Here is a 26,074-nt window from a genome sequence, read left to right on the forward strand (position 1 = left end):
ACTATCGTGTTCTTTTTACAGCCGTCCGAGTGGACCCGACTTTACTTCAGAGTTGTTCAGAGCAATATCAGTAGTCCACTTCCTGTTCTACGATCTATTTCCGGAATTTCTCTATCTTAACCCAAACATACCCAGTAACGGAATTCTGTAACTCCTTAGCGACAATTCGGTATCGTTACAGCGTCGTTGCGCAGATATTATACATGGTAGAAAAGCTGCGCGACGACACGTAACGATATCCCTAGCTGTCGTTAAGAGTTACAGAATACGGCCTCTGGTCTATTCAGATCTGCTCTGAACTAGACCCAGGACAAACAAAACGAACAATACTATTATAATAGAGTTGAACAGCACAAATGTTTAAAATTATATCCATTAACGATTGGTACTCAATGTCTGAATTAATAAAATAATTGTATTTTTGTTCACAGGCAATGAAATGTGGCTACTGCGGTTTCAATCGCATTTCCATAAGTAAATTGTCGCTATCACCTTGCAGAAGTTTTTTCTCCCAGTAAAAATAGGCCATACCCATATACTACAGTCTTTTCTGGTTTTTTGCAATTTTTTGTAACGCAAGTACAAATAAAACATTGGAATAACTTTTTTCTTAGTTATCTCTGCATATCTTATCGATTCATCCCTTGCTTGCATGAGATACTTCATAATAATCATCAACATGATGTTTGGATCCATATTATATATACTATTAAGACATTAAAATAATTGGAGTATGTAGAAATATACTTTCTTTTTCAATCTTCTTCTGATAAAATACTACAGCCGTTGGAGTCGCATTGACAACGGATTTTAGTGTTCGTTCCGCGAATTTTTCCTCCTTGCATTACATGGAGCACGATTTGCGCGGAAAAGCGGAACGGAATGGTGAAAACTAGACATTTGTATTTGTTTCTTAAAATAATATTCACTTAATTCATTACAATTTTTAATAATATACTTATCTTTTCAGCTTATTTATTGAGTACAATTATTTAAATTAATTAACACCGTTAAAAATTAATAATTTATAATTCCCCGTTCCGCTTTTCCGCTCGAAATATGCTTCATGTAATACAAGGCATCCAAAACAGACGGAACAGAACGCGCGGAAATGCGGGAATCTTAGTAAGTCTAGTTATTTTTGCATTCCGCGTTTCCGCGTTTCCGCGCTTCATGTAAAATCACTCTTAGCGGGGATTCACACCTTGGCGGAAAAGCAGAAAGCAGAGAGCCAATTAAAACTTTTGCTGGTAGTATATAGTTTCAAAATTCTGTTACAGACTGTACACCCAAGGACTTTGATTCTGTCCAAGGGGAAATTTTCTAAACTAAGAAGTCACCACTTTCTACATACTCGCAGTTCATGATTAATGAAACGACTAGAGCTTATTGGTCGTTACGTTAATCATGAACTGTAAGTATGTAGAAATATAGCGACTTCTCAGTTTGAAAAATTTCCCCATGGACAGAATCAAAGTCCTTGGGTGTACCTGTTTACTACCAGCGCGAGTTCTGATTGGATCTCTGCTTTCTGCTTTCTGCTTTTCCGCCAAGATGTGAATTCTCCCTTAGGCCCCACGCGAACAAATAAATGCTGGCGCCACCACTAGGCGGCCACGCCGCGGGGGATTTCTCATGAGTCGAGTGCGACCTCAGGCGTTATATCTAGCGACCAACTCCCACTTCAGTGAGAAGGAGCTGCTTGTTGTAACCTTGAGACGAATACTCGCTCTCATTCTTTTCAAACCGTGACGTATGTGTGAAACGCTGTTCCACATAAAATTTTATATTTTTACATGTAAATGGTTAACTTGTTTTCATATCAAATGTAAGGCATTTATATTTTTGCAAATGTTGTCATCATATTGTTGTCATCATGCTGTATATCACGGATACTACATCATAACAAGTTGTTCTCATGTTGTCATCAAGATGCCGTCAACATGCCGTCAACATGCCGTCAATATGCCGTCAATATACTGTTAAACGCGGACAACAAACCGATGGCAACAGTTGCAATCATGTTGCTATCATACGTATATTCTTTAAGTATAATAAAGTAATACCATCAAGATACTATCAATTTGCCATCATCAAATTTAGAATTTATATGAGGGCAAGATTTTACACATAGTGAGGAAGCACCTTGTTCCTAGTTTATCGACATCAGTTGTTGAAACGGTTAACAGCAACATAACGGCATTTTGAACTCATTTGGCTATCTGAGACGGCTCACAATGGCAATCGCCGCACAGGATCGGTACGGCTACACATGCTGCAATAGATAATAGAAAATAGCGGAGAGCCCAAAAGAACTCTGGATGTCCGAACGGCTGCAGTTAATAGTCTGTATTCACTAAGCAAAAGACCCGACAAACGACTAGGATTACAACAACGCGGCTTGAATCTCGCGAGAAACTTGATGACTCTCGGCGCTGTCATGTAGCAACGGTGGCAGCGGTGCTCACTGCAGTAGCGCTCAGTCCAGTTGATTTGAAAATGTCTTTTTCTACACGTCTTAAAATCAACATTTGAAAGACGTCTGCAGACGTTTATGCAAAGTCAACTTGCAGTCAACTACTGAAAGCCTGACTTACAAAAGTCGACTTACAGTCGACATATGGACGGTTGTGCTGTTAGGGTCTTCTCTTTCATTCTCCTTCACAGCAATGTACGTTTTGTACGCATGCCTGAACAGAGAGAGAACGCACGGTGTGTCAAAACGTTCATTCAATTCGCGCGCATCATCAAGCCGAAGCGCCTCGAAAAATACCGAGTTTGCACGAATCTGACGTAATCAAGATATATGATGCGATGCTCAGCAAAATAATTCTGTCCCTCTGAATATTTTTTAAACTGAGAAGTCGCTATTTTTCTACATATTTGCAGTTCATGATTAACGTAACGACCAATAAGCTCTAGTCGTTATATTAATCATGAACTGCGAGTATGTAGAAAGACAGTGACTTCTCAGTTTGGAAAATTTTTCAAGGGACAGAATCATTTTTGCTGGATGTATGTATATAAAAAGATTTAATTGTGTTATGTATGTTTCGCCCGCAGATTATCAGGGAAAAGATTTATCAACACAAAGATGTGCTCACGAAATCATGCGACGTTGACTTGGTTACAGAATGGGATCAAAAAGTAGAAAATCTTTTAATTGGCGGAATATCTTCCAAATATCCCGATCATAGGTAAGTTGAATCAAACTTGAGTAATAATAATACGACGTTTTTTCTGTACTTTTTCAGTATGTGTAACAAAAAGAGTGGCACTGAATTATTTTGAAAATAAAGTTTTTTTTAGAAAGAATTGGACGTATATTTTAAAGATATAAACTTGGACATTTCAAAGAGTATTGATTAATATTTTAAGACTTAACATATTCTCGGAAAGTAATAAGGAAATGGTTGCACTTCTTATCGACTAAGTTCGTTCTGAGTTCGTAACTTTTACTGATTTTTAATCACTGATTTGATTCCGCTTTATTATTATCACATATTATTACATTTTTATTTTATTCTTACTATTTATTAGGGGACCGGAAAGTAATGTCGTTTTTGCGCATGCCAATATTTGTTTACCATTTATCAGCTGATTGCCCTAATAGCACAGGGCCGTTCTAAGGACGATCTATCGGGACGAGCGAGATATCCTGGGAATTATTTGTTATAGTCCCGGGACGTCCACAGGTCCTGTGGACTAGCAAATGAGCGCCTCATTCTTGCCTATGAACATCCTGTAGACATCCCATTGAGAGTCCTAAAAATGTCCATTTGCAAACCTCAGGATATACACATTTCAGGACCATGTTAGGATATTTAAGAAATATCCGCCTAAATATATTATATTATTACATCACATAATTCTAATGAGCAAAACAAAATTTTAATAAACATTTCAAAAACATTTTTCGCAAACAAATGATTGGGAATTTTTTCTCAGAAATTTCCAAGCGGTCACCAATCCAAGTAGCGACTTCGGTGAACGTTGCTTGATCTTCGTGATCGCTGCGAACTGGATCCGTCATGATGATCTGTGCACACTTTATACTAATATGTGTATATAATTGATATATTAAGTAAATATCCTAAATAGCACAAAATATTTATAAAACATTTACTAAATATTTATAATATTTATTTTAATATTTTATAAACATTTATCATAAACATTTAATAAATGTTTTTATGGCCGTAGATTGGACTGATCATAAATATTTATCATAAACGTTTCAAAAATATTATGGTAAATGTTTTGAACACGTTTATTAATTATTATGATAAATATTATGGTAAATATTTTGAAAATGTTTATTAATTATTATGATAAAAATTTGTAAAATTTTACTTTTTTTATTAAATTTATATAAAATTTTTTAGTATTAAAAATCACATCAGCAAACAATATTTTTTAAATTTTTATTGTTGTGTATTTTAAATATTTAAAAAAACATTGTCTGCTGATAGGGAATAGTAGAATCCAACTAAAAATTATGAATTAATTTTAATTTTATTTATTATTTAATAATTACAATATTAATATACATAGACAATTCTTATCATTCTCGGTTAGACGTTAACGGGGATAGGTATTCAAAGGTTCCTTCCACATGTTCTGGGACTTAATTCGTGCGTAGATATCAATAAAAACGCCGCCGGCAGACAAAGTTCAGGTGCCACAACTCTCTTAAATTTATTTTTTTAAGGAATATATATACCCGGCATACACCGCCTATTTAATATACTAAACCTCCTCAAGGATTACTAATGGATTATACTCAATTTACTTAAGGGTCTCAAGGGCTTTCAGATCTATTCTATAGTTATAGACACAGCTCGGCATGGCTCGCTCAATGTGGCTCAACAGGAACAGAAAGTAGCTGCTCAGTCGCCGGTCGCCGGTCGGCCACAGATCGTTCACGTGACGCTTTTGGTATGTTCTTTTCAGTTTCACTTCAAATGCATTTGAAAAGAACAGACCAGGAACTTAGATAGTGGCCTAGCTTACATCGAACACTTGATACACGTACTATAACTCGTAACTTTCTATTAAATTCTTTCTATTAAATCTTACTTTCGACGATGCGTGTATACATGATACATATATTTAATAATCTCGATTCATATTGTACCAGTTTAGTATACTATTTTTTAAATTCATTGCCGAAATTAAGATAATTTAATAGAAAATTACTATAATAGTACGCGTATCAAGTGCTTGGTGCATGTAAACTAGGACAGTAAAGAGGAACCGTTAGTACATACATACATCGAAACAGTATATAAAAAAGAATAAGAAAAGCTACGCAACAATACCACTAATTATTTTATTTGTATTTATCATAAATATTTACATAAACATTTTTGTAAATATTTATTCTTCATTTATCATAAATATTTTGGAAAATATTTAATAAATATTTTAACAATATTTTAGGTAAAGATTTTTATAATCTTTTCCGTCATATATATAAAATATTTATAAAATATTTCTATAATATTTATAAAAAATATTTATGATAAACGTTTATTAATATTTATCATATATATTGTGTGCTATCTGGGATATATTATCAAAAAGATGAACCATGTATAATTAAACCATATTATTTATATTAATATACACTGCTCACCAAAAAAGCGGTACACTAAAAATTTAGGAAAAATTTACCAAACTTTAAATACTTTTAAAACAGGAAATATTTATGATACAAGGGTGTTTTAAAAAAGGAATTAAAGCTTGAAACCAGTACTTTGAGAAACTTTTAACGTCGATTAAGTGGCATGATTAATTTGCTAATAGCCAATGATAGAACGAAAACTTGCAAAATCGATAAATAGAACCTGCAGTTTTTAGAGTTGTATGGAGCGAAGCAGTTAACGTAACTCAATGAGGTAAAAAGCGCGTGAAAGTGCGAATTTTTCCCTTCAAAATGCGATTTTGCGGAACTCGATACAATAATTTTTCGCTAAGTTATGCCAATTTGAAGAAAAGTTGTTTTTTACGAGATAATAATGAATTATGTATTTCAATGCGTCGTTATCAATGCAAATCACTACAATTTTGTTCAAGACATATTGTTGGTTTAAAAACATATCCGTATGAGTGAGTGAGTGTGTGTGTGTATGTGTGTGTGTGTGTGCGCGCGCGCGCGCGTGTGCGTGTGTGTATGTGTGTGTGTGTCTGAGTGTGTGTGTGTGTGTGTGTGTGTGTGTGTGTGTGTGTGTGTGTGTATTTGCATACCACAAGGAGAAGGACCCCGTGGTTCGTTAACTCCTCTGTCGGCGGTGTCTCGAATTTGTATTACACTGTGTTCAGATACTGTTTCAAGCGCTTGTTCGGGACACCGCCGACAGAGGGCCGAGCAAAGAAGCTCTCTCGTAAGAAAAACATACAATGCTATTAATGTAATTAATGCATCCGCAGAAAGTCTAGCAGATTTTTGACTGTGCCAAAAAAAAATCTTCATAAACTTGTGCTGTTTTGGGAAATTTTTTTCCTTGATTTTTTCCTTTTGAGACGTTTTGTACGACTTTCATTCAAATTATAATTTATTTTTTCGCCTTTGAATTACTGATTAATTATGACGACGATAAATCCTAAATAAGCTACCCAAGTTGTTGCTTTAATTGAAGATGGCAGAAGTCGAAGGTATAATATATTACTGAAGCACTTAATTTGTTAGTGTCAACTGTGCAACGTGCTTGTTACGTGATTTTATCATGTGATTTTGTTTTGTGATTTTTTTTCAGTAGGGTTTATTTAAATAAGAATGCAACTAGAAAATATATGTCAATATAATACAATAATTAAATTAAATATGAAAAAATTTTTATTAAAAAAAACATTTAAAAAATATTGTCTGCTCATTGGGATGTAAATCGAAGTTTCTTTATTCATAGATCTATTTTGCCTATTGATACCGTTGTAAAATTCTTTAATACGATTAATATTTGCCCTTCCTGTCTGAATGTACCCAGATAACAATATGCCCGCACAGTGATAGCATGGTGCTTGCACGCGTGCGGATTATTCGCATGCGGTGATGTTATTGGATTTGATAGATCCGTCCTCAATTGAGGATCTATCAAACGGCGATATCGCTCGCACGCGTGAGACCGCATGCGTGCGAGTAAAACGTGCCCCTCATGCGTGTGAGCGATATGAGCCTCACATGAGGTATATAAATGCATTTGTTTTATAAATATATAATTTAACAAGTCTTGTGGAAAAAATATACAAAATATGAAAGGATTACAATATTTGTCTAATATTTTAAAGGATTGTTTTGTACACATGTTTATTCGCATTTAGTGACTGATTACATATCTTATATTAGGTGTTAAACTTAATTCCTGCCGCTCGCTACTAGAGAGTGCTGGCTCCAACGCTGGCGAATGACGATGAAGTCATATGTCTTTTGTAATTTAGACATCGTTGAAAGTGATTCAATCCTCATAGATTAGATTTCTCGACGCCAAAGACATTTTCCAATCGACTAAAAATTAATTGCGATAAGCTGTTTTTTCGACATGTGCTACTTCGACCTCAAGAAAACCGCAGCTGAAGCGCATCGCTTAGAATCCAAAGTGTATGGTGATGAAATTCCATCGGAAAGAATATGTAGAATTTGATTTGAATGCTTCTGAAACGGTAATTTTGATGTGAGAAATAAAGAACGTCCAGGACAGCCGTAAAAATTTGAAGATATCGAGCTGCAAGAATTGCTCGATGAGAATCCAGCTCAAACGTTTTAAAGTTATCGGAACAGTTAAATGTTACTCCAATGGCCGTCTCAAAACGCCAGGGCCAATGGCCTAACGCTTGCATGCCATGGGAAAGATTCATAAGGAAGAGCAATGGCTACCACATAAGTTGTCAGAAAATGCCATTTTGAATTGTTTGACTATTGCAGCTTCTTTGCTTGCCATGCAAAAAAAAAGTTTTTTGTAGCGCATTGTGACTGGCGATGAAAAATGGATTTATTTTGATAATCCCAAGCGAAAAAAATCATGGGTGGATGATTAAGTGACATATTGATGCAAAAAAGATCATCCGTAGTTAACAATCGATGCAAAGTCATTTTGTTGCATGCTAACGCTCGACCGCATGTCGCGAAAAACGTGAAGCAGGTACTTCACGAGCTTGAATGGGAGGTTCTGCCGCACCCAGTGTACTCTCCAGACTTGGCACCGTCGTATTACCATCTCTTCCGACCAATGCAACACGCATTTACGGATACACACTTCTCCAGTTACAACGAAGTCCAAAAATGGGTGGATGAATGGTTCGCCTTGAAAGACACCGCGTTCTACCGTCATGGGATTGCCCTGTTGCCAGAAAGATGGGAAAAAGTAATAGAAAATGAAGAAAATTACTTTGATTAAGGTATTCATTCATCTTCTTTTAAAAACAAATTGATTTTATACAAAAAACGGCAGGAATCAAGTTATACCTAATACTTAATTTTCTGATACAATATAAATGTTTTTTCTTTTATTAGAATAATTTTACATGTTTAAGTATATGTTACGTCCAACCCGAATAATGGGTGAATAGGAGCTGAGTGAGGGAGGGAAAAACGCAACAAGTTGAAAAGGCGCACACTTGGTCAGGGCAAGCGGCACCACTGGGGCGCGTCGACAATCCGGGATAAATGGGTCAGTGGGGCCACAGCGGGAGGCCCAATGACAAAATATCCGGGAGTTCCGCGTCCCTCGGTCCTGTTTTAAGGCAACAAATTTAATTGTTTTACCTCGGGATCGGACCTAGTGCTTATCTTAAGAGCGAGGAATGGTGGTTGTAGTTGAGAAATCAGTACAAATTATACATGGTTTATTCTAATTAATAATAATAAAGAATACAATGTCGTTTGACTTACTGGGTAATTTAACATTTTATTCTCATAATTACTTATTTAAACAAACAGATTGGATTAACGTTCCTTTCCCTCTTTTTTATATCGTTTAAATTAAAAAGAAAACCTGAATTGGACTCACTTTAATACAGAGTAGATTTGTGATGTAATTATATTGTTTAAACTAAGAGTTGAATGTTATATCGATTAAATAAGAGGGGTTTAAACTATATTATTTAAATTAACAATTACAATGTGAGATACAATTAGTTTGGACTTATAACGGATAATACAATAATACTATTTCCTTATAATAGTTACAATTTACAATTTTTCCTAAAAATATACATGTATGTATAAGTGTATGTATATGTGGCTATGTTGGGACTTCATTTAACACAGCAGTATTGGGGCGAAAGTGGTTTAGAAATATTAATTTGGGGATTAAATAGTATTTCGGGTATATATGGGGGCAATACACGGGGACAGGTGCATCGGGGGGAGACCGAGAAAGGAAGGCACGGACCGCTTCAAGGTCGAATTCTTTGGGCCCGATCGAGAACGCGCCAGGAGAGAGTGGAACAAAGGACATCGAAAGCACTGATAGAATTGACTCTAGTGATTGAAGAGGACCAGGGGCAAAATAACAACGCGGGGGAAGTGGAAGTAGCTCCTCTACGAACTCTACGCTAAGCGCGGGGCTAGAGGAACGATTCTCGTCCTCGAGATCATGAGATCCGAGGATCGGAGGGGTTGAGTAAGGTTCCTCCTCCTATTCGTGGGCCCCTACGTTAGGAGAATCCGCAGGTGGTTGCTCTTCCTCCAGATCATGAATTTCAGCAATCGGAGATCCCGGGAAAGAGAGTGAAACGGGAGAGTCCGGGAAGATCCTATAGGTTTTTGAGAATCGGGGGAATCGGCGCGAGGAGAATTATCTACGGGGGAATCGGGGGGAAATGCGAACGGGGGAAGTCGCTCTTTTTCCGGTGCGACCGGGGAATACAAAACAGGGGGGCAAATTTGATTAACTTGGGAGGCGATCTTGTTTATTTCCTCCTCAATAGCTTTGAGCCGGCGGGTTCAGCGATTGCGGCGATTCCGGCGGCGCTTCGAGACTGGTTTTTGTGAACTTTGGGAACTTTATTCACTAAAATAAAAAAACTCCGTTTCTCTCCGTTTAGCGAAAGGATTTAGAATTTAGACACTCTCTCGGGTTAACTCGAACAGGGTTCGAGTGAAACCGAAGAAAGAGATCGGAAGTTTAAAAAGTTTGACAGAATCTAAAGGGAGAGAAGGAAACAAGAAATTCTTTCGAGTGAATCCCAAAAAAGAGAAGAAGTTCTTTCGGATTAACTCTTACGAGTGAATCCCAAGAAAGAGAAAAATTAAAAATAAAGAGATTCTTTCGGATTAACTCTCACGAGTGAATCCCAAGAAAGAGAAGAATTAAGAATAAAGAGATTCTTTCGGATTAACTCTTACGAGTGAATCCCAAGAAAGAAAAGAATTAAAAATAAAGAGATTCTTTTAGCTCTTACGAGTGAATCCCAAGAAAGAGAAGAATGTTGTAGAGAGAGAGAGAGAGAGAGAGAGAGAGAGAGTATGGAGAGGAGTATGGGAAGCGAAGAGTAATAAATTTAATAAATATATTATGTTTATATTAAAGTCTTTCGCACTAGAGAGAGAAAGGATGCTCGAAAAACAAGAGCGAAATAAAACGGTTGATTCAGGACTTACTGCTTGCAGATTGTAGTGTAAGTGTTGATGTAGGTGAATGTAATTCTCTCGGAGCCGCAGGCCTTCAAACTGGGTCGGACTCAGCGGGAGATGGTAGGTCCGGTCGGAGGCGTTCCGGGTGCGATGCACAATGGTCTGCAGATCCCAACCAGGGACGTTTCAACTGACACTTTTTCCTCTCGACCGAGACTTGCGCTCCGTACGAGTTTAAAAACCGCGATCCGAGAGTCACAGAACTCGGACATACAAGATGTCACGGAACTGTGATTCGGATGAACCAAAGATCAAGACTAGATTACCCGCTTCGCTAGAAGACGCACCTATTTATACTATTTTTCATCTATGATTCTCTTTGTCCCATCGAGGGCCGTGTGCACCACTTTATTCATTAATACACCCACGTGCAATATTTGTTTTTACGACTTTTTTATATTCCTCGGTAATTGTTATCCGAGAAAGCGGTAGGTTTGACAATTGAACTCCCGGAAAGCATTAAATGTCAAAATTCTTCGATTTATTGCTATGCGGGTGTCGGACATTCAGAACTCGAAGGAGTGCACACGTGCATCTTCCAGCTCCCTGATTTTACTATCTTTGGTGTTTCCGGCGTCGAGCAACGGTCATCACCTCAGATCTCCATAATTGGTGAATTTATAACTACTTAATTCGTAACATCTGATTATTACCGTGAGAGTCACCGTATTCTTGGAATCGGGGTGAGATCACCGCCGCTCGGCCCCGTTAATTAGAGGAGACTCGGGCAAAAGAAATCGTTTGTTTTCAAATGGCTATAATTCTATGTTTAAATTATCAAATTTGCAAAATAATTATACTAAAATGTAGCTTGAAGTCTCTACTTTCTGAAACTGACGTTGAATTTTGCATAAAATTAATTTTAACTACCCTCACATGACTTTTACGACGACACCTTTTTTTAGACACTTTTCAAAACACCCGGGCAAAAGGAATCTCCAACTCGGGCAAAAGGAATCGCCTAAAAAAATTACTAAAAATTATTAAAAAATGGACTTTAAAAGTGAAAAACTTTATTAATCTGACAGATATTGAAAATAAGTAACAAAATTAAACATAGTTTTGAAAGGAATGATTAGGAAAATTACGAAATTAAGGTATCTATTACAATTCTTGGCAGAAATCGCATACATAGAAACCTATAACTCGTACACGCTTCATGAACCCGGTATAACACGTACACGCTTCATGAATCATAAAAAAACCATCTAAAAATGAAAACCAGTAGCCTAGGTACACTATTAATGCAAGCTAAGGTAACATGTTAGCGATTCCTTTTGCCCGATTCCTTTTGCCCAAAACAACATGCTTTCATTACTTATATAATGATGCTATCACTAATTAATTTATGCAAAATAACTTTGGTATTTTCTGAAACTAGACAAAATTTCCTTTACTTTGATATATTATTTACTTTCGTAGCAGTTATAGTTTTCAAATCATTCGAACATTAAAAAACGTAAATCTTGAACAATGATAGCACATAAACACATTGTATAACATAAATAACGTTCACGCTAAGCTGTTGAAAGTTTTATGGTTGCAAAATATTCCGCATTCGCAGCACTATCGAATGACAGTGTTACCAACTTCCTGACATTAATAAAAAAAAGTTGTTTCGAGTTTTCTTTTTGCCCGGGCGATGCCTTTTGCCCGAGTCTCCCCTAGAATATCCGCTGGTTGCGAAGGAAAGAATTGTTACTCTGCAGGACGTAACATATGATTTATAATAAAAACTTTCTTAAATTCTTTGTATACATACTTGCATATTATATGTATTCTGGATTAACCCTCCGTAGGCAGTCTCGGTCTTTTTTGTTTGAAACGAAATTCTTAACCTCAAATTTTTTTGTTCACTTTCAAACTTTTATTAAATAAAAATTTTAACATTGAAGGAATTAGTTATTATAATGTAGGAATGTGCTAAAGTATTATAACTAGTGCCCGGATTAAAGTTCTCAGATCGAATCAACCGTAGCCAGTTCTCCCCACTGTGTTTGCACAGCAATTCAGCATAAATAAAACGCTGATAAAAACAAATAACATTGAATCTCTTTGTCTCGCGAAAACAAAATTCATCCTTTTCATGACATTTCCAGGGTTATATATTTCTTAGTTCTACATTATTTTTCTTTTTCACTGTATTGCTTGACTGTACACTTGTTGACTAATTTTGTTAGAGTATCTGTCTGCACAAATTTCTTATTTTAAAAATAAATAAAATAAATAAGCCTCTGAAAATGTGAATCAACGAACATATGAACATCTTATGTTGGTTCTTACGGCATTTATTTATTATTTATTATTTTAAATATTTGATTTTTCATTTTAGTTACCATGAATAGAAAGCGGCAATTTATTCCAGAAAAAAGCCTAGAAATTTTAAAAAAATTTGGAGAAAATGTTTTTTCCATTAATAACGATAAAATATTTTGTAAAATATGCCTCATCGCAAGCAGTGCTTTTGTTAGACATATAGCTTCTAAAAAGCATACGGAATACATGAATATGCAGTATGAATCGTCTAATGCTGAGAACACCCTGGTAATTCCCTGATGAAAATTTTCGATAGAAATTGATAGAAAACTGATTCTATCAATGATTCATATTTGTGAATTCACGAACCAAAAATCTATATTTAAAATGATATAATTCTTATTTTATCATTTTCTATCAAAAATTTTATTATTATAAATTGTTTTCTATCGTTTTTTGATAGTGAAGTGAGCTGTGAGAAACTCGCTACGATCGACTCGAAATGGTACGTCGGCCGGCGGTAAATTCGGGCTCTAATTATAACCGTGAATTTTTCCTTAGCTTTCCTAGTTTGTGCTATATGACACAGAGAGACGGTCAAAGGATAACCTTAAGATCGACTTAGGACTTGGACGACCTAAGGACGTCCTTAGGCTCGGCTTAGGACTTAGATGTCCCAAGGACGTCCTTTGGATACGATCATGGTATAAGGACAAGGGTATGCTCGTCCGGTGGTAGACCACTGCGCAGGTCAACAAGCATACGTCACATTCGGCCAGCTTCGGCTATTTCCTGAGCGGTTCGTGTTCGTGAAATATGGCCACTATACACGTGCTGTATGGATAACTTACATCCGGCTAGCGTCTGTGTAGTGTGTTTTAGTGAGAATTGTGAATTTATTGCGAAGAAAAAAATGAGCTGTGCAGTGAAAGGATGTACGAACCATTCTCGGAAAACGAAAAATATACCTGGAAAAAAGGTGCAATATTTTTCATATCCAAAAGATAGTGCAATTGCTGCAGAGTGGCGTAAAGTCTGTGCAAAACAAGACGACTGCGTTATTAAAGGTATGATACTGCGAAAGTATTTTGTGATATTATTATTTAATAGATACAACCAACGTGAATATAATAAAATATACATTGTTTTGTTTAGGGAGAATATGTTCGATTCACTTCGAACCTTCGTGCTTCGAGAAGTCTCTACAGCAACAACTATTGGGGTATTCTCCAGCAAGAGTACGCAAGTTGCGATCTGATGCAACTCCCACGTTACATTTATGTAACGAGTCATCGATTGTGACTGAGTTAGATACATCATTGCACATCGACAATGTATCAGAAGTTGTGGATACTATTGTTGATGCAACACCAACAACATCAACTGCTGCAACGGACCTATGTAGCCATGCTGATGACGCCAGTTCCGTGTAAGTTCTACATAGTTAAGAATAGGGTAGTTTTTGTCTCTACCCTTATTTAATTGGATTGCGAGTAAAAAACTCCTTAATTTAAACCTGCAATGTTATTTCATTTACTTGACGAACTATTAGGCAAGATTTATATAGCAATTTTTAAATTTTATTATATGCTTTTAGACAAAATCTGCAAAGGGAATTAGCAGAAATGAAAAAGAAGTTGCAGAAGTACGAGGAGAAAGAGAAATTGGACAGGTAGTGATAATACCTTTCTATTTTTTAAGTGTAATGTTTGCAATATTTGTATATACTTATTTTTATTTAATTGTATTCGTATACTTTCAGTGATAATCATCAGCAGCAATTAACAGCGATGAAGGAAAAGTTATCGGAGTACAAAGAACAACGGAATCGAGAGCGTGAAATGTTCGAGGCAAAGATATACGACGTACTGAACAAAGTTTTCACGCCAGGACAAATCCGATCATTGCTGAATCCATCCAAAAAACGCGTGATATGGTCTCCCGAGGACATAGCCAGTGCTATGTCGTTAAGAAGCGTTAGCCCGAAAGCATACAGATATTTGCGAAACGTTATCAAAACGCCTCTCCCTGCTCTTTCAACTCTTAGAAGGTGGGCAAGTAATATTAGTACAGAGCCTGGTATCATAAATGCAGTGCTTCATTGCATGAAAGTTAAAGGAAAAAGCATGGAAAATTTCGAAAAATTGGTTGTCGTAACGTTCGATGAGGTGTATTTATCGAATAAAGTAGGTATCGATCGTAAAATCCAAAAAGTGATAGGACCGCATAAGACGTGCCAGTGCGTTATGGTACGGAGTTTGTTTGCAAATTGGAAACAGCCTATATATTACGATTACGACAAGGCGATGAAAAAAGACACGCTTGAAACTATTATTTCGCAATTATATCACGTTGGTTACACAGTTGTAGCGATTGCATGTGATATGGGTTCGAGTAACATGGCACTATGGTCGGAATTAAATATAGAGGTACCACCGAAAAATTGTCACTTTCCTCATCCTGTTGATCACAGTCTACAAGTGTTTGCATTTGCAGATGTGCCGCACTTATTGAAACTGGCAAGAAATCATTTGCTTGATAACGGATTTACCGTCTGTGGACAGCGTATTGACAAGAAATGTCTCCAGCGAATAGTAGACATTAATACAAAGGATATAAAAGTGTCGTATTCTCTCACACAATATCATCTCGACGTTCAAGGAACAGAACGACAGAAAGTACTCCCCGCTGTACAGGTATTTTCGGAACGTGTTGCGAAAGCTATTGAATGGTACGGATTGAAAGGTTATATGGACAAACTAGACTGGACAGAATCAGCGCGCGTTATTAAATTATTCAACAATTGGTTTGATATTTTTAATGCTAGCAGTATGTATGGGCAACATGAGGGAAAAAATGCATACGGTATTAATGTAGAGAGGCAAAATTGTATATTAGATGAAATGAACACGCTCATGAATGAAATTAAAATTGGAAACCATAAAAGTTTAATAGCATTTCAAAAAGGAATCATGGTAAATAACAGTTCTTTGCGGAAAATGTTGCCTTATATTCAGGAAAAGTATTCCAATTCTAAATTTAAGATCATGTACATTTTGACGAGGCGTTTAGACTAGGACGTACTTGAAAACTTTTTCTCTTTTATTAGAGCCGTTGGCGGTACATATGACCAACCAACAGCTGTAGATTTTAAGTACCGAATAAAAAAGTATATTTTAGGCAAGCATTCGACCAATCTTTTTTGCGGAACTAGTAACGTAACTGCAGAAGAACCTGATATATCTTGTTTCGTATCTCCCCTTGCGAGCGATTCTTCCATAGTTTTAAGCGAAATGTTTGAACCGTATATATTACATGACAAGCCAACGAATTTTGCAGAAGAGGAACTGTGCACGGATTGTGAGGTAAATAATAATGTTCCGGTTTGTGATACATCTACATTTCATCCAAGTCTAGAAGAAAATTTACTTTTAAAGGCGTTGGATGAAATGGACATTGTAGACACTATCGAAGATGAAGGTCTCAAATATATCGCGGGTTATGTAGCATATCGTTTCAAACATAAATATAATAATTTAGGGGTTGAAACTGCCGATATGCCTGTTGTAGCCGATGTAGACTGGGTACAGTTTATCTCAAGAGGTAAATGTATGTATCCATCAGACGACTTATTAAAGGCTGCGCGAATCATGAAAGTCGAGTTCAGTAAATACCACGGATCGAGTCTTTGCAAAGATAAATGGATCTTTGAAAAGCTCGCCGATATAGTCACATCACAGATTGAATCGATCGAACTACCACGCGATGTAATATTATGTCTCGTTCGAACACGGACTTATATTCGGATTCGCGAAATCAATCGTCAAATAAGTGTTCAAAATAGATGTAAAAATAAGAAAAAGAAATTAATTAAATTTACTAATAATAAAACATAATGGTACGCATCTTCTATTTATTTATGTATGTATTTAGTTTAGGATTAAAGAGCGAATAGATTGTAAGTGCGCGCGTGGAATGGATGGATGAATGGTATAAGTATAATTTGTAAACCAAGTCCCTTTCTTAGCAAGTAACTGAAGTGAAATAAAGTAATAAATAATGGTACGCATCTTTGTCGTTTTCTTTTCCTTGAAAAAATTCCCACAATTGCTTTTTCTAAATTTAGATGCTACTTCGAACTATTTTTCAATCTTGAAGACAAAATAAAATATTTTAAAACAAAAATGATAAACGAACTTTTAATTGACGAACATTGAATATATATACATATATACATTTAATCAAGATTGGGAAGTTATTTTATAAGTTACTGTTAAGGTTTAGGTTATCTGTTATCTTATACACATTTATTATAAAAATAGGGTTTAATAATAAAATATAATATAAAAAATAACTTATTGCATTCATTTCCTATAACAAATGCATATAAAGTAACTTATAAATAACTTGTAAAGAAATTTTCCCTATTTACCTTGAAAGGAAGGCATGCTTAAAATAATATGTTCGAATTTACCACGTAACGATGACGTATGCTTGTTGACAATTCTGATTGGCCAGTGGACGGTAACATGCGCACGAGCATACCCTTGTCCTTATACCATGGATACGATGTGCTGTGTAGGTGACTTAAAATTACGTCCATTGGTATAACGTAAGCTGTAAATAGAATTCTTTTAGTTTATTAAACATTTCTCAGAAAGTCTTAAAATTTTCATCCTAGTATAATGTCCTAAGTCCGTCCCATTATTGTCCCGGGACATTCAGGACAAATTCGGAATCATCCCAAAGACGTCTTGTGCTATTAGGGTGTGTACTTTAAAGTCGTGCCAAAGATATTTTAAGGTTAAAGTGACTTGTTTACTTGTAAAAAATTAAATTTTAAAATTTCTTATGCTGTTCTTAGTGAAATGGCCAATCAAATACCAGAAAAGGTACATATTCGGCATTGTATGCTTTTTGAGTTTCACAAGGGTAGTAACGCAACAGTTGCTACCAAAAATATTTGTGATATTTATCCAAGTGCATTAGACGTTCGTAAATGCCAAACACTTCCTATGTGACAAAAAAATTTTTAAATTTCAATGGCATCCAAAATGCCATCTCCAGATATTTTGCTAAAAAATCAATTGATTTTTATCGATTCGGCATTAAAAATTTGCACACTAGATGGCAAAAAGTTGTTGATAACGAAGGTAATCATTGATTAAAATAAAAACTTGTTAAAAATTTATTTGTTTGAATTTAATGTAAAAAAACGACATTACTTTCCAGTCTCCCTAATATTATTATTCTAAATGTCGATCGATTTATTGCATATTAGGGAACATCTTTTTATAAGAAAAAAGACGTGTGGTCTCGGTGCAATGACCAGTTCATGAACTCAATAATTTTATTCATTATAAGGATTATCAGTCTTATTAATCAATGCATAATTTTAAACTATGTTGAACTTATTTAGATGTATGTCGGATATTAGACGACTGATAAGGTCAAAATGTTCCGTTGTGTTCAATATAATATTATAAGTAAATAACTTTAAACTGTAAACATATTTTTGCTCGTTCATTGGCTTGTTAGTTTACACACAAACTTATATTTGTTTTCTATTTACTATTTTGTAAAAAAACTTTAAGATATGACAATTTTTATGGAAATATGTTCAATTAAGAGGTCATGTGAAACGCCATATCAAAGCAATATGGAACTCGAGATATGTGAGTTTAAACTCGCGACCTGTGTGTCAGGTCGCGAGTTTAAACTCACATATCTCGTACAGATGAATTTTTTCCAAAAATTTGTAATTTATAGCAGAAGAAATTCTTTAGAATTAGATAATATATAAGAATTGATAATCCGCTTCCATGACAACTAATATGATTATTTGAAGTTATACAAAATTTTGATATAAATTTACTTACGTGTTAATTTTATTCATAAGTATTTTATAATAAAAATTTATAAAAAAGATGTCAGGAACAAAATATGGAAGAAAAAATAAAATATGTCTTGATAGTAGAAGTGTGTGAATGAAGCATTTGTCGAAACAAATTAAATTTGTGAAAGAATGTTTAAAATCAAAATAAATCGGATCTAAAAATTTTCACGTTGAATCGGATACTTTTTTATTTTAATACAAATCAAATTTGAATCTTTCTGCAGATTCACATTACATTTTAATTTAAATATAATGAAGTATTTTCAAGAACGTTACAGATTTTTTTTAAGAAATTACAAAATTTATCTTAAAAATTTTAGAAAATTATTGCAAAAAATGATGTGCTAAGTAAAAATTTATAATATATATATATATATATACATTATAATATATATATATATATATATATATATATATATATAATATATATATATATATATATATATATATATATTATATATATATTAGACAATAAATAGATATTATACTAATAAATAAGCATTGCTAAATACATAGCATACAATTTAGAATTATTATCGAAGATATTGTTTTCATGTACTTCATAATGGAACACTTTCAAATCTTGTTCTATAATATTATAATGTAAATATAAATTTATGTAAATATATATTATAATGTAAATATAAATTTTATAAATTGTGATAAAATGTTGAAACAAATTTATGAAAACGTATATCGCGTACGAGGTGTGATCAAAAAGTAAGGACTTTTCATTTTTATAAAAAAATATTCATTTATTCATCCAAAATTATGTTATCCCCTTCAAAATAATCCCCCTCTGATACAATGCATTTGTGCCAGCGCTTTTTCCGGTCGTCAAAACATTTCTGAAATGCACTTTTGGGTATTGCCTTGAGTTCTTCCAGCGATGCAGCCTTAATCTCCTCAATCGTCGCAAATCTTCGTCCTTTCATAGGCTTTTTCAATTTTGGGAAGAGGAAAAAGTCGCAGGGGGCCAAATCTGGTGAATACGGTGGCTGAGGCATGATGATAGTATTGTTTTTGGCCAAGAAAGTACTCACTAGTAACGACGTGTGCGCAGGTGCATTATCATGGTGCAGAATCCATGAATTTTCTTTCCACACTTCCGGACGTTTTTTTCTTATTGATTCACGCAAACGCCGCATAACCTCAAGGTAATACTCCTTGTTTACCGTGGTAGGCCTTGTGGTAGGAATTCTTGATGCACAACGCCATGGTAATCAAAGAAAACTGTGAGCAAAACCTTCACATTCGAACGAACTTGGCGTGCCTTTTTCGGTCTTGGCTCTCCTGGGCTCTTCTACTGGGATGATTGGGCTGGGTGACACTCTTTTGGACACAGCACGATTGGACACCAACCAATCATCTTGACTTATCTAACCAAACCAACGGAAAAACTCTAGGCATCGGCCGCTGTGAGGGGTGGTGTCCAATCGTGCGGTGTCCAATCGTGCGCACCCCGATTGGGCTTTGATTTCGACGTCATAACCATATACCCATGTTTCGTCACCAGTTATAACCCTTTTGAGCAGATTAGGATCATCATTGACGTCGTTCAACATGTCTTGGGCGATATTCATGCGACGCTGCTTCTGATCAAAATTAAGCAGTTTTGGAACGAATTTCGCTGACACACGTGTCATACCCAAAACATTCGTTAAAATTGATTGGCATGAGCCAAACGATATGTTAAGATCATTAGCTATTTCTCTAATCGTGATTCGATGATTTTTCAACACAATTTCTTTCACTTCCTGAACATTTTCGTCGGTTTTTGACGTGCTGGGGCGTCAAAAACCAGAGCGAGGTTCATCGTTAACATTTTCTCGGCCCTCTTGGAATAACTTACACCATTTATAAACATTTTTTTTTTCTCAAAGTTGACTCACCGTACGCCACTGTCAACATTTCAAGAGTTTTTAAACACTTAATACCATTTTTTACACAAAAATTAATACAAACTCTCTGCTCCATTATTTTCAACAGCAAAAAATCGCCAGCACGCAAACACGAGTCTAACCTTTATGCCTCTCACATAAAAACAACACATGCTATATAGTCAAAACTGTGAACATATGATCGTGACGAGTGTACCAACACAAAAAAAAATTTTGAAATTAGAGTGTACAGAGCGCGCAAAATTCAAAAAGTCACCTTACTTTTTGATCACACCTCGTATATATAAGTTTGAATAGTTTATAAGATTTAAAAAATGGTAGAAAAGTTTTAAAAACAATAAACAATCAAACATAAAAATTGGTACACATTGATACAAGATTGGATCATGCAGATGTAAATGAAACAATCAAAATAGGCGATTTGAAGTCAATTTATGAATGATTTTAAATATTCGAATTATCGGAATTCAAACTTTTCAAATTAGAAAATGAATTGAATCGAATTCACTGTGATTTAATTCGAACTATTTGCACGTCTACTGATGTTAGAAAATGAAGAAAGCTTGCGCAAAGGTGTACAGAACTGTTATCAAAACAAAAAAATTTCCGTTTTATTATTATTATTATTATTATTAGAGAAACAAATGATTGACAAATTTTACTTTCAATCAAATTTCCTTAAAGAAATTATATTGATGCATTGTTAGCATGAAATAAACCTCCAAATTTTGTATTCAGCAATTACTTCTATGACTGTATCGTTTATTGTGAAGTTGAGAAATCATAAAATATCTTTTATAAATAAAAAATTCTATTTTATAATATTTAAAAAAAACAAAATTTAAAAATTTGGTATTGATATTACAGTAGTTTAAATCCCATACAGCACAAAAAATTGCAGCAATGTTGCAATGTTGCAGATTGCAATGCAATATTACAGAGACGTTGCAGGGTACGTATTACGCATTTGTTCGGAATCGATTCCGATCGGAATTATTCCGTTTTCCCCTAAATTTCTATTGTGTTTTCTAGGGAAAACGGAATAATTCCGATCGGAATCGATTCCGAACAAATGCATAATACGTGCCCAGAAATATAAATTAACAATATGCCTGCAATCTCATGGCATATGCCAGTAATATTCTAGAAACATTGCAATACCATAATTTTTTAATAAAGTAATGGCAATAAAGAACCAAAGCAGAATATTTGCGTATAAAAATATATTAATTTAACTCATCTATATTTATTCAACCGCATTTAGCAAACTAAGGTCGGGCGACCTTAGTTATTAAATTTTCCGCTGAATCTCTACAAAGCCTAACAGTACAACCGTCCATATATCGACTGTAATGGCTCTGGCAGACCAGCGCGATTTGCGATACGCGACGCGCGTTTATCCAATGGGCGTACGTCTTTCTCAAAAAATTGTACGCCTATTGGATAATCGCGCGTCGCGTGTCGCGTCATCGCGCTGGTGTGCAGGAGCCATAAGTCGTCTTATCCAAGTCAGGCTTTCAGAGTTGACTGCAAATCGACTTTGCACAGCGTCTGCAGACATCCTTCAAATGTTGACTCTAAAACGTCTAGAAAAAGGCATGCGGTCCCGTGGTGTGCATCATAGTATTGTTAAGAAACATAAATATTCATATCAATAGACAAAATAGGTCCATATATGAAGAAACTTCGATCTACATCCCAATAAACAAACAATATTTTTAATTGCTTTATAATAAAAATTTTCTAACGAACCGCCGTCCGACACTTCCCCCCTTTCCCCCAAGCCGCCCACCGTCCAAGCCGTCCGGCCGAACACCCGCCGGACAGCAAATATCGGCGCATAGTGTCTAATACAAATCACTAGGCTCGAGGGGTGGCACTCGACGCCTCGAGGACGCTTTTGGGGCCACTCTAACGTCATCAAACACCATTCGTATCATTCTGCAAACAGCTGTGGTCACAATATGGCTGCTCGTTTAGCCAATCAAGTATCAATCAGATTACCAATCAGAGCTTTGGACATCAATGTCGCTTCTCTCTTTATATAGGACTCTAGCATTCGCGCGTCTCGCATCTCCGCGCGCACGCGCTCTCGCTCCGTTACCGACCGCAGCCACGCGCGCGCGTGTAGTCCGAACCGGGAAGGTACCGATAGCGCACAGTACTATTGCACACAGCCAATCACAGCGGCTGGTGCCTAGTGATATTATTCTGTTCAAGCGCTATGAGTGGTTGTGAGTGGCTTGTGTGCAATAGTACTGTGCGCTATCGGTACCTTCCCGTCCGAACCACAATCTAGATATACTAGTTCCGACACTCCACTTTTTTCGATGGGACAAATTTCCAATGCGCATGCGTCAGTTTGTACTACAGAGAAGATGGCTGCTCTTATAACTGTATAACATAAACGATTCAAAAAACATTGATCACAGTTAAAAGCACAAGAATAAAGAAAATAACATCAATTAAACGAAACGTGTTATATAAATTATTATAAATTATTATATTTAAAAATTAATAGAAATGTTTAACTTTATAATTTTTGTTAGAGTTAATTAAATGAAACAGTAATAAATTAATTTATTGTGTGCTAGTAAGACAAAATAATGTTATTTAAAAATTATATAATTTAATAATAGTATAATAATAAAAGATTTAGTTTATTCTTAAATAATAATAAATTTTATGACAAAAAGTTATTTATTTACTACATAAGGTACACCCAAGGACTTTGATTCTGTCCATGGGGAAATTTTTCAAACTGAAAAGTCGCTATCTTTCTACATACTTACAGTTCATGATTAACGTAACGACCAATAAGCTCTAGTCGTTTCATTAATCATGAACTGCAAGAATGTAGAAAGTGGTGAATTCTCAGTTTGGAAAATTTCCTCATGGACAGAATCAAAGTCCTTGGGTGTACAGTGCGTTGCATTGATGCCTGGGGTACTGATTTTAGGGACCACGTTTCTTTCTTGATTATTTTTATGTTCATGACTGAATGCTGCGGTGATCGTTGACAGCAGCATTTGGTCAGGAACGTAAAAATAACTAAGAAAGAAATGTGGTCCTTAAAATCGGTACCCCAGGCATCAATGCAACGCACTGTACGTTTTCCAGTAAAAGGCACACATTTGATATAATTTGAAACAGTTAATCATTTTATCCTGTTTGCTAATGTTGAACAAGGATGAAATAATTTGCAATGTTACACTGGGTAAATTTGTGGAGCATGCATAATTCATCTATAGCTCATAAAGCATTCAAATGTAAGCGCGTGTACAATTCTCAATACGATCACGTGATCTTGCCACTACATCAAAGATGCCGACGCTCAGTGTCGGAACTGGTATACCTAAACTGTGTCCGAACCAAGACACTCGTGATCGAGTGGCGGAGATGCTGCCTCCGTACTGTGGTGGGAGTAGACATGATGTGCCAGCGTTTTGAGCATCTCTCTCTAATTTTTTCCCCTCTCGCTTATTTTCTGTTTGTTCGCCAAAACAGATTAACCAACCTTGTTTAACTCCGTAAAGTTGTTATAACTGAACTGTATAATCAATCAGCTTGCCGCTTTTCCGTAAAAGCTAAAAATTGATTGGCTACACACTTTTTGATCTGAAAACTCGGATCGATATGGAGAGGGTTCCAATAGCGCACATCCCGATAGCCCACCAACCAATCATCTTGACTTATCTAACCCAACCTACGGAAAATCTCTAGGCATCTGCCGTTGTGAGTGGTTTGTGTGCTATCGGGATATGAGCTATCAAGACCCGCCGACCGATATGTAGCTTTGAGGACCCAGATATTTAAATAAACTTTTTTTATCGTAATTACAGTATCATAATGTTATTACAATTTATAAGAGCTAGTTTCACAATCTCCTGATTTAGTACCGACCATGATTAATTGTTTCTGGTCAATTTTACTTAACAAATGCAATAGTTAAGATAATAAAATAAAATGTTTAAAGAATAAATAATAATAAAGGAAAAACAATATAATAAAGAATAATAATAAACGACTTTTATTAATATAAAAAAACTTTCATATACAGTACAAGAATAGACTTCTGAAAATGTCAAAATTTGTATGTTATATACATTTTAATATAACAGTATTATTAAACAAACGTTTGAGTATTAACATTGCATATTATTTCTATCAAAATTATATGTTAATCTCAAATAATGATTTATCAATCATATACATATACATACTTATATGAATGTGTGTGTGAAAGAGAAAGTATCACACACACTGAGAGCAAATGTGGAGAATTTTTTCTTATTAAATTCTTTCTAAGTAAAGTTCAATATATGAAAATTATTAAAACCTAATAATTGATGTTAGAAAATGAAGAAATCAATTTTATAGAAATGAAAAATCACAACTGAAAATCATTATTTAACAATTTTTGTTTAATTTTATAAAAACATGAAACATTAAATTATTGTTAATTTAAAAGACAAAAAGGAACAGAGACAAAGACACAACGCATATATAATACGGTGTGACAAAGATACAATAAAAACAGTTATAGTAACCTCATATCATAAAACATTTAGTTTTTCGCAGTTGCCAGCCTGATTTGCCGAAGAACCACCTCGTTGACAAAAGGAGCGTGGCTTCCGAATTGCTGGCATACCATAGTATTGTTTGTTTGGTCTGTCCTGGGTTTAGTTCAAAGTAGGGGGTCGATCATGAAACTTTTTCTCTAGGGCGGAAACGTGAAAAGTGAAAATCTTTACCATTGAAGTTAATGGAGAAATTTTTCACTTTTCACGTTTCCGCCTTAGGGAAAAAGTTTCATGATCGACCTCCAGATCTGAATAGACCTGGGTATGTTTGGGTTAAGATAGAGGAATTCCGGAAATGGATCGTAGAACAGGAAGTGGACTACTGATATTGCTCTGAACAACTCTGAAGTGGACTCGGGTCCACTCGGACGGCTGTAAAAAGAACACGATAGTATAACCTAATCTGACTAAATGTAATCCACGTAAAAATTTTTTTCAAAATTTTTTATATAATTTTTCAGAATATTTGTATAATTGTATAACTTTCTCAAACTTTTTATACAAATTAGAACACTTGTTAGAAATACTATGTAACGATACGCGTTTTCGGTCGGTTCGGTGCGATGCGGGAACTTCGGGATCGGACCGGATAAGGCTCGTCGGTTGGTCAGGTGTCCGTAATAATTATACCCAGTGTTTTAAGTAGAAAAAGATAGAGAATGATTTATTGAGAACATGAGTGGTAGTTGTGACAAAATAACAATTGCGAAAAAGAGTTAACAAAATGAACGAGAGAAGAAATAAAAGAGGCAACAAAAATAAAGAGAGCTCGTCGGCGTCCAGCCAATCGCTAGTAATCGGATTG

The 26,074-nt window shown here is 35.3% G+C and overlaps 2 protein-coding genes across 5 annotated transcripts in view; both read left to right on the plus strand.

The window, feature by feature from the left end:
* LOC105205978 (inositol monophosphatase 1) overlaps nucleotides 1-26,074 on the plus strand; it is a 134,889-nt gene that overhangs the window by 65,429 nt on the left and 43,386 nt on the right. For all 3 annotated transcript variants that reach the window (XM_039451113.1, XM_039451114.1, XM_039451115.1), the window contains one exon: nucleotides 3,064-3,197. In XM_039451113.1, coding sequence (XP_039307047.1) covers nucleotides 3,064-3,197 — 134 coding nt within the window. The remainder of the gene's footprint in view (nucleotides 1-3,063; nucleotides 3,198-26,074) is intronic.
* LOC105198981 (transposable element P transposase) lies at nucleotides 10,360-16,954 on the plus strand. 2 transcript variants are annotated; one of them, XM_039451112.1, is made up of 4 exons: nucleotides 10,360-14,318; nucleotides 14,487-14,561; nucleotides 14,652-15,318; nucleotides 15,386-15,553. In XM_039451112.1, the coding sequence occupies exons 2-4, from the start codon at nucleotides 14,515-14,517 to the stop codon at nucleotides 15,401-15,403; spliced, it is 732 nt and encodes a 243-aa protein (XP_039307046.1). In that variant the 5' UTR covers nucleotides 10,360-14,318; nucleotides 14,487-14,514; the 3' UTR covers nucleotides 15,404-15,553. The 2 variants fall into 2 exon arrangements, with proteins under 2 accessions (XP_039307046.1, XP_039307045.1); XM_039451111.1 differs by having other exon boundaries at nucleotides 10,426-14,318; nucleotides 14,652-16,954.

Source organism: Solenopsis invicta, chromosome 6 (genome assembly GCF_016802725.1).
Source record: "Solenopsis invicta isolate M01_SB chromosome 6, UNIL_Sinv_3.0, whole genome shotgun sequence".
Classification (NCBI taxonomy): domain Eukaryota; kingdom Metazoa; phylum Arthropoda; class Insecta; order Hymenoptera; family Formicidae; genus Solenopsis; species Solenopsis invicta.

What these genes read in the sequence shown, in the direction of transcription:
- LOC105198981 (XM_039451111.1), top strand. Translation starts at nt 14,515, where the DNA reads ATGAAAAAGAAGTTGCAGAAGTACGAGGAGAAAGAGAAATTGGACAG. An exon ending in GAGAAAGAGAAATTGGACAG is followed by an intron (nt 14,562 to 14,651) that starts GTAGTGATAATA and finishes GTATACTTTCAG; the next exon opens with TGATAATCATCAGCAGCAAT.